Below are 16,378 nucleotides of genomic sequence, written 5' to 3' on the forward strand. Positions count from 1 at the left end.
GACAATTCCAAAGAACTTTTTATATAGTAGAAATAAGCTTGTAAAATATGGAAATACAAAACCTACTGCAAGCGCAAGATACCTTAATGTAAACGTGACATTTTGCTATTTGTATCCATTTATGCAACTCTCATTTCTTCAGATCAGAATATGGCCTACAATGTCCGTTTTAGTAAACAAAATCATACAAAATAGCCATGTATTGCTACACCAGCATCTGTATCACAGGTATAAAAATAGATCAGTTTCTCAAGTTTTTCTAGCTGAACCATTTCAAAGTACTCTTGATCAGTACAGTGGTATCTCTACTTATGAATAACTCTACTTACGAATGGAGCTCCGTCCGCCATCTTGGATGCGGTTTAGATAGGATTTTTTCTACTTACGAATTTTTAGATAGGGTTGCTTCTACTTATGAATTTTTTCTCCCAATGCATTCCTATGGGATTCGACTTACAATTTTTCCTACTTACGAATGTGCGTTCGGAACGCATTAAATTCGTAAGAGGTACCACTGTACCTTGAAGCAGTCTTAACAGAGTCCACCTTCAGATAAGAGAGAAACTTATACCATTGTATATGATTTGCTTTATTTCACAGCCCTCCTAAATTAATGTTTTACTGCTTTTAGGGTTCCAGTACAGGGCAAAAAATAAGGGTGGCATGTTGCCCTTGCCTCTGAATAAGAGCACTTACTTTTTACAGCCCAGGAGTCCAGCAAACTAGTTCACCGATAAACTTGTATCCTGTGTCTCATGAGACCTGTATAACTTTTCGAACTATGCAATAATAAAAGAAACATGATCAAATTCCTGGGAGTTGACTCAGTATTTGCAACTGGCATATATACAGGAGTAGCAAATGGTTATGGACGATGGAGTCAAATGCGCACACACATGCTGTAATTTTAAGCTCAAGTCAAGTGTTTCCTATTTGTTCACCATAACATCCCACCCTCAATTTTATTTAAGTATTTTCCCCCCTCATTATATTGGTTAGCTGGGTTTTGCTACTAATGAAAGAAAAAAATCAACAGACTAATCAAACCTAGGTGACCCTTATGTGATGGTTGTGTAAAATATGCAATACATATGTTGTGCAGACTCCAGTCATTTTAATGGTAATTAAAAGAGAGACCTGCATGAAGCAGAGTAACAGCAACCCTCAACTAAAAGTAGGGGGGGGGAATCCACTGCTTCTGTAGATATCCACAAATATTTTCCAGCAATTTCACAGCCACACATAACCCTATAACATTTTGAAATGCAGGTATTTGTTTGCCCTGTACAGTCCATTACAGATGAATCCCCTGCAGGTCTACTCAGAAGCATGCCCCATTGACTTGAATGGGACTCGCTGAGTTCAACGGGACTTGCTCAAAAATGCAGCCTTACTGACGTCTCCTGTATAAATTAACGAATCACCACAAAACAGATTAGAAGGCAGAGTGTGGCATTTATTAAAGAGTTGCCTAAATTCCTCCAAAAAAAGTCACAAAAAAAAATCAAGGGTGAGGCGCCGGGGGGTGGGGGTGGCGCGTCGCCTTCCGGAGTCCTGCAGGCCTCTTCCAAGAAATTCTCGCCGCCTCCGAGCAAGGGGAACCAGCTGCCTCAGCCTCGCGCGCTGGACAGGCTTTTCACAGTTCGGGGCAGAGCTGAGGGAAGTTCACAAGCCGCGCTCTCCGAAGGTGCCTGGGGAATCGAGAGAAAGTTGGCCCCGGCAGCCGGAGGGGACGGAAGGGCAGGTTTGTTCCGGAGAAGGCGGCCTCAGGCAAGGGAAGAAGCCGCGTCCCGTCGGCCCTCCTCGTCGCGGCGCTTCCCAAAGTTTATCTCGCCCCGGCTGCCGTTTCCCGCCCTTTCTTCTCTCCCGGGGGGTGTGGGGCGCCAGGCGGCTCAGGCTTCGTCGGGCTTGTCGACGGGCGGCCCGCACGGCTGCAGCATCTTCTCCATGAGGTTGAAGCGGACGCGGGCCTTGCTCTCGTTCTCGGCGATGGCGAAGTAGTTGAGCAGGTCGAAGTGGCCCATGTAGGAGCAGTACGAGTCCCGGTGCTGGTTCACCAGCCACTCCCACTTGGTGGTGTCCGCGTGGCCCGTCCCGATGTACTTGGACTGCAGGTGCTCCAACTGGCTGTGGATCGTGTAGCGGTCCGTCATGGCGACGAGGGTGAGGAGGAGGAACAGGAGGAAGGCGGCAACTGAGGCGGCGGCGTCTCGAAGCCGGCAAAAGCGATGCAAGAGGACGAAACCGTATCAGCCCGACCGAATGCCCGTCTCTACCAGGCCGCCCAAAAGCACCTCACAAAATGGAGGCCGGAGGAAAAGGCGGGACCAGACACGCACTTCCTTTTCCGGATCAACCTTGGCGCTATTGCGGTATCCAGGTAACGTCGCTCTTGCATCGTAAACGTTTGCTCTCTATGGTCGCAATCCGCTGTGCCGAATATGGGGCGGGCCTTGCTCACGGCGTAGCCAATGTTAGTCCTCCCGGCTTGCCTTTTAAACGAATGAGACAAATGCTTTCGTTTCGCCTTCACCGGGGTGTTGTTTTTTCTTGGGTTTTTTTTGTAAAGACATTGGTTCTCGGTATGGAGAGGAGAAGTTAAAATCCCCTGTGAAGGTCCGTGGGAAATCGGTTTTTCCAAAGGAGCGCTTCCTCAAGCCCTGTAGAAAGAATGAGAACGTGTGTGCTCATTAAATAAACACAAGTTCATCTCTCTTGTACAAGGTTTATCAGGATTATGCGAAGGCGTGCCTCTTAGCACGCGCAGAGTCCCTCCTCTCCCTAGTTCAGTGTACAGTAGTAATTTTCTTTCTTTCTTTCTTTCCCGCCCATCTGGCTGGGTTTCCCCAGCCACTCTGGGCGGCTCCCAACAGAATAATAAAAATAATAAAGCAATAAAATATCTATCAGAGAGCAGAGACTGATAAACGAGGTGCCGCAGCTTTCCGACAGACTTGAGCGCCGAGCCCTTTCATAATCTAAATTACGGCCTTCTTTTCTGGTTACCCTATTTTGAACCTAGAATCGAAATCCACCATGATCACCGACCTTCCACCCGAATAGATGGTGAGCAAGCAAGAAAGAGGTGACTGTGCCGAATCCCTCCCATAGGAAAATAACTTTTGCTTGTTTATTCTGCTTGCAGTCGGTACTCTTAAATAAATTCCTGAAATTACTGTGTAGAGATTGGCTTTAAAATAATTGGAAGTTTCTCCTGTGCAGTTAATCTGAATGGCCACTGGGTGTCGTCGTAACCTATTCTGGAAAGTCAAGTCATTTTTATTCTTGATCAATGCTGCAAAAGCCAGCATGACGGCAACAGGGCGTTTCTAGGAATAGGGGTTAATGTGAAGGCAATGGCTTGAATATTTTATCCAAATTATGAAGTCTACTGCATTACTGAGTCCTTTGCTAGTGAAGACACACATAATATATGTGACTGCAAAGACCAGTTTTGTTGACTGGGAATTCACTTTCAGAATGTAGCAGGGGCCCAAAGGGCCCCAATTAAGGTAATAATGTAATTCCCCATAAATCCTGGAATATGCTTATATTAGTGAATTATGGTAACCTGTTGCTTTAAAGAAACTGATGATTCAGCAAGAAGCTGTCCCTACTGGGATAGAAGGTCAGCTAATACGTAAATCACAAAGTAGCAATTCATAAACTAGAACATAAATTGTTACATCCACACATAACACAGGTTCCCATATTTGCAAACTAACAATATGTAACAGATCACGGCAAGTATCAAAGTTTAGTTAGCAATGCTTATTGCGCATGCGTATTAGATTAGGTAATTAAATATGAAATGAGATAATGAATATTAAATATAAAATGATGTAATGATTTATGTGATTGGTTAAATTGAAATCCTTTGTCTGAAATGTTATAAATACCCCTGCCCAACCTTTGGGCGGGGTTGCAGTATTCCGAAAAGATTCGACTGTAACCTTATTGCTTTGCAATAAACATAATGGACTCTGTCCAACTCCTCTTGTCTCTGAGTTTTATTGGCTAACTCAGAAGATAAGCCATTTTTGGCTTACAACATTTGGTGCCGTGACTCAGATTTGAACCGAGGTTGCTGCGGCCACAACGCAGAGTACTAACCACTATACGATCAACAAGATAATACTGAACATTTGCTGACATCACAGCAGTCCTTGGCTTTGGTTTGTTTTAAGAAAAAACTATTTCATCCAGGTGAAGAGGAATAAAAAGGGGAAATGGGGATATAGGGTTTTAATAAATATTTTAATGAGTTTTCTAGTTTTTAGGATGTTCCTGATTCAGAAACCAATCAACCCAAAATCAATAAAATACGGGGCCAACAGTGATTCCAAAAACCCAATGGCAGACATTTAGTGACTGGTGCCCATGGCACTTCCTTAAAATTGCAAATGTGACCACTGGCCTCCCAAGTTTAGACACCCCTGCTATACTGGTATTTTAGAACATTTCACATAGCGATGTTTTCAAATTATTTAAGCTAATAAAACTTTCTAAGATGACTGATAATGCAACTCTTACACCTGTGTCCACTCAGAAACATGTCCTACTGAGTTCAATGGGATTTAATTCCAGTACAGTGTGTAGGGGTTGGATTGCAGTTTCAGAAAGCAAGGAATTGAGCTGTGAGTTCCAGGCTTTCAGGTTAACCCACTAAATACGAATCTGTGTTTTCCCTTCTTTAAAACAGTCTCAGAAAACACATAATGTCTAATGGGAACCTCTGCATATATTTCTGTGATCCCAAAAGTACTTTTGGGAGCCACAGAGATATCACCAGTCACTGCAACATTTACGTGTGTATGACATCTTCACACAGCACTTCCATACGTCTGCATCTCAATGGCAATTCATTATGTATGCTCACATGTTACATTCAACAACTGTTCATTCTGTGCACACAAACAGTGCACACAAATAGTTCAGCTGTATACTTGCACAGTTGTTGACATGTAACATTCAGTGAGTGTACAGTCTGTGTACACTTGCAAATTAGCTGAGCTGTACAAATCAACAAGTAAATGCTTTTTCAAACACTTGTACATGTGAAGAGACAGCTTGCACCTGTGCTCAGTGTGTAAGTTGTGAACAACCCTATGAGATGATTTGCAGCTAGAAATGTGAACTGTCTCCCTTTTTCTTCAGATTATCAGGCTACCATGTAATAAGAGTGCTCAGTGCTTTATAGCACACAATGGAACTTTGCTAGAGAATTTACCATATCAACTCACCCCCATGTGGTGTCATGTAATTTATATAATTTTATATCTTGACGGAATTCTTTATTCTGTATCTTTCTTACTCGCAAGTCCAAATCCAACTGTAAACATACAGTAACACAGTAGGTAAGACCTCTGAGAAAGCTAGTAAAATATTTCCATATAACCTTAGGGCGATGCCTGTCACTTCATCACTAACATGACTGACCAGAATGGCTCATCTGGAACAGCTGGAGCACAGATTGCTATTTGATATTGGTAGGCAATCTTGATTTACCATTCCTATAATCAATCATTATCACATTGTATACAGTGGTACCTCTACTTACGAATTTAATGCGTTCCGAACACACATTTGTAAGTCGAAAAAAATTGTAAGTCGAATCCCATAGGAATGCATTGGGAGAAAAAATTCGTAAGTCGAAGCAACCCTATCTAAAAATTCATAAGTAGAAAAAATCCTATCTAAACCGCATCCAAGATGGCGGACGGAGCTAAAAAAATAAGTAGAAAAATTCATAAGTAGAGTTATTCGTAAGTAGAGGTACCACTGTATTTGGCAAATTCCAAGTTGAAAATTCAAAATAGAAGGTTATATACTTCCTGTGGCTCATACAGGCATTAATTTTCCTGAGTATTGGAAATAAACCAGAAACTAAAGCCCAGCCTCTGCTAACATGCTGCCCTCCATATTGGTTGTGGTGCAACTCCCAGCAGCCAGCTAGCACAGCTGTTAGGGACAGAATGCCCCTGTCAGACTAAGGCAGGCAGGTCTGGAGCTGTGGTACAGAAGCATGGCAGAAGTTCAAGAATCTGCTGTTGCCTCTGCCTCTGAGTCCCAGACTCCAGCTGAAGTGGCAAGTGACAGCCCTGTGGGAGGGAAACTTCTACATACTATCCATCAAGATAAAGATCTGGTGCAAGGATAGTAAAGTCAAAAAGAGGGCAGGGTGATCTTTGTTAGTCAATGTACACATTGTGCAAAATTATTTTATTTGAAAACTCATTGTGCGGTATTCAGCAAATTACTTGTGTGTGTGGAATGACTTCTGCTTGTGCAATGGGACTTCCATGCCGCCCCCAATTCTGCACCACAGGGTTGGGGGTGGGAGGCCAAAACAGATTTCGGGGGCACAGAAGGGAGGAGAATGGGGAAAGTCCTGTTGTGCAAATGGAAGTTGTTCCACTTGCACAAGGAGGTAGTTCATGCTACACTGAATACAACTCAATCCTATCCATTTCTCAGTGTCTCTCATAAGTCACCCCCCCCCTTCTGACTTCACAGAAATTCAAGTGCCAGTTACAGGGCTCTAGCAAATGGAGGTGGTTCAAGTCCAAGGCTTTAGCCACCAGAACCCACCAATCCTCTTCAAGCTCCTCATCTTCCTTCCACAAGGAAACTAAAAAGTCCAAAACTGCCAGATGTGGGGGATTGACTGCCCTACCTCTGGAACAACTTCAGGTGCCACAACAACATTGGGACAAGATCAGGGCAGTTGTGATGTCAAAGTGAACATGATGGTGGCGAACATTAAACAGGTGCTAAAAATCAGGGCCATAGATGCAGTTCTACAGGGCCAAAAGATATTCTTCAATTCTTCCTTAGTTGGCCAAGAATAGCAGGGAGCTCAGGGTCATCCTTGACCTAAAGCAGCTGAGTGACCTTGTTCCTGAGGAAGAGGCATGTTCTGATGCAAACATGGAGATGGATCATAGACCCACAACAGAGGGCAATTTCATGGTGCCCATTTACCCAACAAATGGTTTCTGTGCTTTTGCTACTGCACTTCAGCATTTAGAGCAATTACCAAGATCCTGGTGGCATTGGTAGCCCACCTGACAAAACAAAGGGTGGATGGATCATTCTATATTCATACCTTCCACAGAACAGAGCCTCTGGGGTGTGCCAATGACACTGGAGTGCCTCAGGGCACACAAGTCTCTCTGTAGTGAAGACTGCTAAGAGTGCTTTGGTTCCCATGCAAAACGCAGAGCATCTGAGCGTCTGAGTACAGTTTCAAGTGTCACTTTTGTTGGAGATACAAAGGAAGCTATAGGTCTTGGTCCATGTTGTATAGGAAAGCAGAAGGCACAGCTCTGGCACAATGGCTGGGGATGGTGGTATCATGCTAGGACCTGCGCGGTTGAAGTTTCATATCAGTGTTTAGATGTGAATCTAAATGTGAGATTATATCACTTATTAGATGTAAATCACAAAAACATAGAACAGGAGATAAAACACCAAGGAGTCCTTCTACTGGTCCAAAATTATCTGGGGAGCAGGCTAGAGGCACCTTACTTTTCAGCTCAGTCAAAAGTTGGTGGGTGTGGGTAGAAGCCAATCCTGAAGAGTTTTCAGAGTACCAGCTGTGAGTCATGGTAAGTAATTTCCTTTTCTCTGTCAATAGCTCATCTGTCAAAATTAATTTTGCTGCAATCCTGTTCCCAGTTACCCGTGAGTAAGCCCTATTTAATGCAAAGTGTCTTATCACTGAGTAGGCATGAATAGGTTTGCACTGTTCATCTGGCACAATCCGAGAGTCTTTCCATCTGTTACCTAAATGTAATTACTGAGCATAGGGAATTCCACTCAAATATTGAAATGAAGATAGAATTGTTTTCAAACTCCAAGACAAGCAGTTGAGCTGCAGGTGGATTGCCTGGAGAGTAGATGTGATTAATAAAAATAAACCACTAGGAAATTAACTTGATGGATGAGGAAGTAAGTACACTTGAAGGTTCCACAGGAAATATTGCTAAATAAGAGGGAAGGAAGAAAAGTAGATTACACGCTGGTGTGTTTGCAACTTGATTTTCAAAGGACTGAGGGCGTTTTCACAGGTGAAGCTTAAATGGGATTTTCCTTAAATATGTTTATAATAAAAATGCCACACAATTAGTTCAGGAGAAGCTAATAAGCACATACTGATTTTATATATGAAAACACTCCTTGTGCATGGCTATACTGCAAAATAAATCAGGAGCACCACATGACATGGATAGCAAGGAGAAAACTGAAATTCAGGGCCCATAAACCACAACAAAGCCTATACTGGAAAATCTTTCCCCACCACAGAAGAACTGGCCTGAGTCACACACAGCACAAGAACATGGCTTTACAGACTAAGGGATAAGCCTTGGCTGCTAAACATAGCTGCCAAGTTATCCCTTTTTTAAAGGGATTTTCCCTTATGCTGAATAGGCTTCCTCGCGAGAAAAGGGAAAACTTGGCAGCTATGCTGCTAAACCTTAGGAAACCAGAGAGATGCCTTATACCATCCATCCCTCTAGTTCAGCATCATCTACTGACTGGCAGCACTTATCCAGGGTTTCAGGCAAGAGTCTTCCCCAGCCCTGCCTGGAGAAACCAGGGATTGAACCTGGGAGCTTTTCCATGCAAAGTATGTGCTCTGCCGCTGAGCTACAACCTTACATGACTTACCCTGCAGTATGCTGTATTATTCCTGGGTTGTTCTGGACACAGCACAGAAAGATAGTTGGTTTCTGTATGATCCACTCCAGGCCAGCCATACATAGAATTGCCATCTGGCTGTTTTGCTATCACTTGGCTAGACCTGTTAATGCTTGAGACAGCTGCTTGACATTGAGGAAGGCAGGAGAGGGAATCTGGACTATCAGGCACCCACAGCCCCTCCAATGGATAATCATGACTCTGACATTGCTAAAATCAGACAGGCCACACAGGTACTGGGACTTACCATGTTAGGCAGATCAATTTGTTCTCTGTCGGTTCATGGTAACACTAATAACAGACATCAGGCAGCCTTGTGGACCACCCCACTACTAGTAAAGCTGAGATAGGAAAACTGCCCATTCAAATTCCTAGTGTAAGCACAGGTCTACCACTATTCATCAACTCTGCAAACATAAAGTAATAGTATCTGTTCCACACTGTTACTGTTATCAAGTGCAGTAAAAGAATGAGGATTCCTTCACGCTACCTAAGACTAATTTAGGTCCATTAAAACTTCCTGAAGTCCATGATAAAAGTTATCATGTTTTGATGGAGAGAAAAAAATGGATTGGCCTAACAAATTACAGTTTCTAGTGTTGTTGTTCTGTGCACATCAATGATCCTTCACTTACTTCACTGATATGATTTGACCTTACCATATATTCCTAAAATCCTGAAGGAGAACTAACACTTAACAGCCCAGTAAATTGAACAGAGAGGCACTCTTAACTCGGAAAGAATCATACTGAACTCAGCGGGACTTACTTCTGAGTTGATATGCATATTGAAAAATATCCTCATACTTTGACATACTGCATTACTTTCCTCCACTCCATCAAGGAAAATACAGATGGTCTAATTAAAAGTAATTTATAATACTTTGTTCACTGCCCTGTTATTCTAATCTCCATAAATTACTCATATACAGTCTGGCCGTGAGCCAACATAGACTTTTTTAACCCATAAACACAGTGGATTAGATCCAGAGGAGTGGCTGAATCTAAAGGAGTAATGCTTCAGTTCCACTGAAATCAATCATATTTGTGTTAGTCGTGATTAACTCATCTAATTTATTTTAGTGGAAATGAAGTTTTACTAACTTCTTCAAGACCCAACCCACTGAAATAAATGGGCCTAAGTACACCTAACAATGTATTGCAATATGAAGCATGGCTTTCTCGTCAGGTACTCTAGAAATTGGAGCCTGACTTGGTGATAGTGCATCTGCTCTGCATGCAGAACATCCCAGGTTCAAGGCCTGACATCTCGGGGAATCCTGGAGAGAGCCACTGCCAGTCCGTGTAGACAATTGTTCGGTTTCTGTTAATTGGTTCTTATGGGAAACTTACAGATTCTTGCTTCACACAGTTAACTCAAGGCAGTGTCAAATTACTCTTGGCAAAAAGCCAAGGTCTGCCTGGCCTGGCAACAGCTCTCTGATTGGTTAATGACCAGCACTGAACTGTTATCTAGGAATGCTAGCACAGTTGTTTCTTGTTGGGTGTTAGGAGTAGGAGTGCTGCGTATGGTTGGAGAGAGAGAGAGGGGGGGGGATTTATTTTGCTTTGCTTTGTATGCAGAAACTCTGCTGGTTTTATTTTCTTTTAATAAATCCTGTAAATAGTTATTCTGCGTCTAGCTGACTAGTCATTTCCACCTCAACTAGCTTCTGCACTGTTCAGGAAAACTCTGCTATGTTTGGGCTAAAGCCACTACCGGTAGAGTTATGCCTGACACTTCAAAATTCTAAGATCATGCATAGGCACTTCAATTTAGATCACGCAGGGCCGGCCCTATGGCCAGGCTGGGTGATGCAGGGCGCCACGGCACCGGCTCACCAGGGGGGTGCATCGCAGCTGCGCCCACCGGCCGCTCTTCCACGCAGCAGCGCCCTTGGCAGTAGCGCTGTGCCCGCCCGCTGCGCAGCCGCGCCCTCGGCAGCCGCGCTGCGCCTGCCCGCCCACCCGCCGCGCTGGGAAACGGGGCGGGGGGCGCCGGAGGGATCCGTCGCACCACGGCGCCAGGGCGCCAAAGGTGCTTAAGACGGCCCTGAGATCACGCATAGGCAAACTCTGGCCTGCCAGATGTTTGGGACTACAGTTCCCATCATCCCTGACCACTGGTCCTGTTAGCTAGGGATGATGGGAATTGTGGTCCCAAACATCTGGAGGGCCGGAGTTTGCCTATGCCTGATCTAGATGGACCTATAGTCTGACTCAGTGAAAAGCAGCTTCCTCTGTTGCTACCCAACAACGAGCTGCAAAAAGTTGCAAAAACTATCCATCATCCCACCTTCGGTTGTCAAAAAGAGAAGCATTTTCTTTTCAGTTTTAGACTGTGCAATGACTAGGTAACTCTGAAGCCACCCCTAACCAGGTTATCTCAGAAGTAAATCATGTTGTTTTCAAGGGTACCTATTCCCAAGTAAATACGCTTAGAATCACAGTGTAAAGCAGATTATGGTCAAAGGCTTTTCTTGAGATGGATGAGAATGGCTTCCAGATGCTTCCCTAGGGTAGGGTGATTGTTGAACAACACAGGGCAGAAGATGAGAAAATATGCTATATTGCCAATATGCTTTAACCAACTATGACAGGCGAGTTATTGCATGGGTAACATAAGTTTCTCTGACAGCTTAAAATTAGTTCCACTGCTTTCTCCTGTGCTTAATCATTTTGTGCAATGGCTCTATCAAAAGTTGCAGTCAGCTAATATACGCTGTAATCTGCCATCTCTTTCCTTAGAATGCAAGACAGAGGATTCTTCACAGATCTGGTATATGATGCAGTCTTCACTGGCTTAGCAATCGTTAAGGATTCATGTAGAAATGATGAATCTTAAGAGTTGTGGACAGATGCCTGTGCTGTGGTTAATAAGGAATTCTGAAGTGCTGGACCTATTGCTCATGGTAAATGCCTTTGAGGCATAAATGACAAAGGAAGCCAAACTCTTTGCAAGTAATCAATGGCTAGATTAGTGCAGGACTGGCTCAATCTGTTTTGTTGCCTTAGGAGGGAAAAATAATTTCACTGGCCCTTTTGAACTTATTTTATATGGTTGTTCCATTGAGGGTGGGGGCAGAGAAGAGACCGTGTGATTCCCCCTGAAGCATTTTGCCTGTTTCATACAAGTGAATGGAGTGGAGTGGGGGACTTTTGTTCCATTAACTTGTAGGGAATAAGGAAAAATGGGCTGTGATAGTCTTGAGCAGGCATCCCCAAACTGCGGCCCTCCAGATGTTTTGGCCTACAACTCCCATGATCCCTAGCTAACAGGACCAGTGGTCGGGGATGATGGGAATTGTATTCCAAAACATCTGGAGGGCTGAAGTTTGGGGATGCCTGGTCTTGAGCCCCTAGAATTCTGTCACCATAGGCAGCCATTTGTATTGTCTGCTGGTCTTTCTGATGCCTATCGTGCAGGTTTTCCAACAGTTCACTCTTTTGCTAGCCTTTCTTACAGATCTCTAAATTATTTGATTGAATGGCTACAGTTAAAGCAGCTATGGCTAAGCTGTCACCCTCCAGATGCTGTTGGACTCCAACTCCCATCAGCCCCAGCCAGCATGAACAATGGTCAGGGAAGAGGAGTTGTACCAACATCTGGAGGGCTGCAGGTTCACTACCCCTGAGACACAGTTATTAAGGTTGCGGCCCTATGCTCACTTACTTCTTGAATCCATAAGGCTCATAGGACTTATTTCTGAGATGGCATGTAGAGTATTGCACTGCAAGTGGGTTAAAAGCTTTTCTAAACTTCAGACATTCCTTTGAAAATCTGTAACTTTTCTGCCAGATAATGGTGTTCCAGCATATACCGTGTTTCTCATATTATAAGACACGTCTTATATTTATTTTTTCCTCAAAAAAACACACTATGGCTTATTTTCAAGGGATGTCTTATTTTTTTCCTCCTCCTCCTGCCGCGGCCGGCATTGCTGCTGCGCCTATCACTATGTCTTATTTTCAGGGTATGGCTTATATTCCTTGAATGCTTAAAAATCCTGCTATGGCTTATTTTATGGGTATGTCTTAAAATATGAGAAACAGGGTATTATATAAAATAATAATAATCGCTAGCGTGGTTCAAAATCTAGACTGTAGTGCCTATTAATATGTATGATACTTGAGGCAGAAATTGGAAGCTTTCAGTAGAGTAATCTTTCTTAAATGTTTATTTGAACAAAATTTAAATTACATTATTATTGAAACCAAATTACTTAAAAACATAAATACAGTCTGTCACACTGTTCCAGAGTGACCCCAGCCTTCTATGAGTTACCATGCAATCCAACAAGTCATCTAGATTTATACCAATAAGTAATCCATAAAGACAATCCAAGACTTAATAAAATGAGAAATGACTGTATATCAAACTCAGAGCTGCTACTTTTGATACAAAGGTTTGGCAGCTGTCAAAACTTCTCAGAAAAGATTTTCAAATTTGCCTGCTCAGCATTCCCAAGAACTGGAGAAACCGACAATTTAACTAGTCATTCCACTTGGAATGATTTATCTGCAATTCTTCTCAGCCCCTTTCCCATGAAAAGATATGTACAAGAATAGAAATGTGTGCAAATGAGCTGCTTATTCCTCCAGGCCTAACTCACACTACCTTCCAGATCCAAATAATTATTGACAGCTGTAATGCAATTATCATATATATATATATATATATATATATATATATATATATATATATATATATATAATATTTACCTATAATAATACCTATCTTCTCTTGGATCCCTTTCAGAAGAGTTTGTTTCTGATACAAATCCTCAAGATTTTTCTATCATATAAAAACTGTTTCACATTCTGTTGATAAAATATTGTTTACTGAAACCGAATAATCCCAAATGGAGAGAGGAATTTATTCACAGGATATATTGCAAATTAATCTGTGGGTTTTAAAGTAAGTGTTTGACCTCAGGTCAAGAAAAAGCATTTGCTAATGTCATTCACCATCACAGCAATGATGTCCTATAACTATTACTTACAATTTTACAGGTGAAGAAATGTAGAGTGCTTGCGAATTACTGACTTTCCATAAACTGTCTAGAGAGAAACAGTTTACAGATTATAAATCAGTTGATGGCTGAAATATACTGTATGAATAATAACATTTTTAATAGATTCATTGTTCTTACAAAGGGAAATAACCCAGTGATGTTATTTTAGTGTGTGTGAGGGATGGTTTCAGCATTACTGTTATCTACTTGCATCGTTAAGATACATGAAGGAAAGCAACTAAAGTGATGCCTGAAATATATCTCTCACCCCCACACTTTAAAACACAGCTTTCTTTTTCTTACAATTGAGACTATTTACCCTAACAGGAGGCCAACCCAATACAGTATGTTGATGGAGCTGGACTATGAACGCCCTCAGCTCCACAGCTAGTCCAAGGCTTTCACTTCCATCTTTGCCTCAGCACTGTTTTCTATTCTGTGGCCCTCACACAGTGAGATAAAGTAGCGTAGACCCACAGGACACAGAGTTGGAGGGAAAGCAAAGGGAAAAGCTAAAATATACAGAGACACAAAGTCAGACTTTTTCTTCTCTGTTCCTCCTCCTTTCTTCTTACTATTTTTCCATTCCCCTATGCAGCTTAGCTTTTTTCTTGCTCCCCAACACTTTGCTATATCTCTGTGTGTCTCTGAGCATTTGGATCTTTCTCTGTGGTTGGAGAGATGGAGTGTAAAAATGGAGTATGAATGGGATGTTACCCACCCAGTTTTGCCATTGCCCCTCCGGAACTGGCCACGTGCCCCCCAGAAGGTTGTCCTTGAGGGTGTGAAGCCCTCAGACTGGAGGAGGGTCCTTGTGCGTAAATGATATCTCTAGTGCAAGTACAATGGGGAAATGTTGGCCTTCCAGATGTTACTGAACTGCAACTCCTGTTAGCACCAGCAAGCATGGCCAATGGTCAGAGAGGATGGGAGTTGTAGTTCAGCAACATCTGGAAGGCCAAAAGTTCCCCATACCTGCCAAATGAGGGTAGCCTAGTGGAATGTATAGAAAAGGATTATTTTGTGATGCCTCAGGATAATTTATGCTCTGCTGTATTTTTGCCAGCAAAGATAGAAAGTGTGTGAGATGCCAAGAAAAATCACTGTCTTCTCTATTTTATCTATTCCTCTCTTTCATCAAAGCAGAATGATCTGATAAATGCTTCTGGTTATTCCCACTCATGTAGCACTAATATCAATATTCAGAATCCAGGCAAAGAAAAATGTATTTTCCATTTCCTGTTCTGTCTCTCTGGTAGAAGCTGGATGAAGACTGCAAGCTTCAGCTTGTAAGATAGGTACTGCAGGACTTTGCAGTAGTTTCCCCCTCCAATTGTTGCCATTATAGAACACAGCAGATGGGGGCAAAGCTTGAATTAGTTGGCTCTGCCTGTCATTGGCTGTGTGTCCATCTAGTGTGGGCCTCTGTGCCTCCTGCCCTACCAGTCTCAATGGACATTAATTAGACCATTTGAAGTGAGAGTGAAGTGATGTACATTACCATCTAAATATGGTCCCCTATAAGTCCATGAATTGCAGATTCTAAAACAAATTAACTGCATCACTGTGTGGCCAGGGAGTCCTATTGTCTTCAGGTACAGAGCATAACTGTGCTAAAAGTCTGTTGCTCTCCAGTCTGGGTTCTTGCTTTGCGTTTAAGTTTTTCTTCTTAGAGCTTTTCAGTCTTGATAGATTTTTTTAAAAAAAATTTGCAGGTACTTGAAACGCAGCATGTTAGCAAGTGGAGGGGAAGAAGCTTTCGAAAACCAGAAGTTGAGTAATTTAACAGCTTCAGTAAATCCAGCATTGCAAATGTTCTGCAAGCTTGTACATGCTAATGCTATCTGATTGAGACAGCAAATGTCAAAGATGCACTTGTGTGACACATGCTGAATTAATGCAAAGAACGGCACAGGATCTGACCACAGTTCTCATCTTTTCTCAAGAAGAAGTGTCACATAAAGCTGTCAACACAGAAATAAAGCTCTCCCATCGGATGATGGTGAAGAAAAACCACAAGACTTGTGTGCAGATAGGGGCCTTTTGAGGGAAGTGGGAAATGCAAATTGGGAGAAGACAAAGAAAGAGGTTCTCTCCAAATAAAGCCCATCACACTTCAGTCTCACTGAAATCATAGGGTTAGGGTTACATGAATAGTGACCAACTTGCCCCATAGATATTAATCAGATTTTAGCCCAAGGTGCTTTAATTGTCATAAAATCAGAGAGATGGGAGGAAACCTAAAAGGCAATCTTGTCCAGTCCCATAAACCAGATTTCATCAACCTGGCTTGCTCCAGATGTTTTCAACTACCAGTCCCATTAGGTATTGCCCAAATGTTGATTTTGAATTTTTCTTATGGACATGCCTGGCTTCCTTTGTTTTTTATGTTTTATATTTTAGCAGTTCTTGTTGCACCTGCAACTTTTTATTGGTCCTCCTCCATTTAAAAGGGATTAAATGAATTTTTGGAGACTGTGCTCATTTGTGGACACTAACCCAGATGGCCATGTCTGTAAACTTTAAAATGACTGCACCCTGCAGCAACTTGCTATGGAACCAGCAAGAGGCGTAATTATGCTTAGGATCTGATGCAAGGAGGTAAATCTTGTAGAACCAAATGATTAAAAAAAACAAAACGCAAATCTATCCCAACCACTC

The 16,378-nt window shown here is 42.5% G+C and overlaps 1 protein-coding gene across 1 annotated transcript; it reads right to left on the reverse strand.

Moving 5' to 3' along the window:
• Positions 1–1,435: 1,435 nt before the first annotated feature.
• On the reverse strand, positions 1,436–2,330 carry SF3B5 (splicing factor 3b subunit 5). Its single transcript, XM_035108833.2, has one exon. The coding sequence runs from the start codon at positions 2,151–2,153 to the stop codon at positions 1,893–1,895; it is 261 nt and encodes an 86-aa protein (XP_034964724.1). The 5' UTR covers positions 2,154–2,330; the 3' UTR covers positions 1,436–1,892.
• Positions 2,331–16,378: the final 14,048 nt, after the last annotated feature.

The sequence above is a fragment of the Zootoca vivipara genome, chromosome 3, assembly GCF_963506605.1.
Source record: "Zootoca vivipara chromosome 3, rZooViv1.1, whole genome shotgun sequence".
Taxonomy (NCBI): domain Eukaryota; kingdom Metazoa; phylum Chordata; class Lepidosauria; order Squamata; family Lacertidae; genus Zootoca; species Zootoca vivipara.

Coding starts and splice junctions, on each gene's coding strand:
- SF3B5 (XM_035108833.2), bottom strand. CDS start 2,153: ATGACGGACCGCTACACGATCCACAGCCAGTTGGAGCACCTGCAGTCC.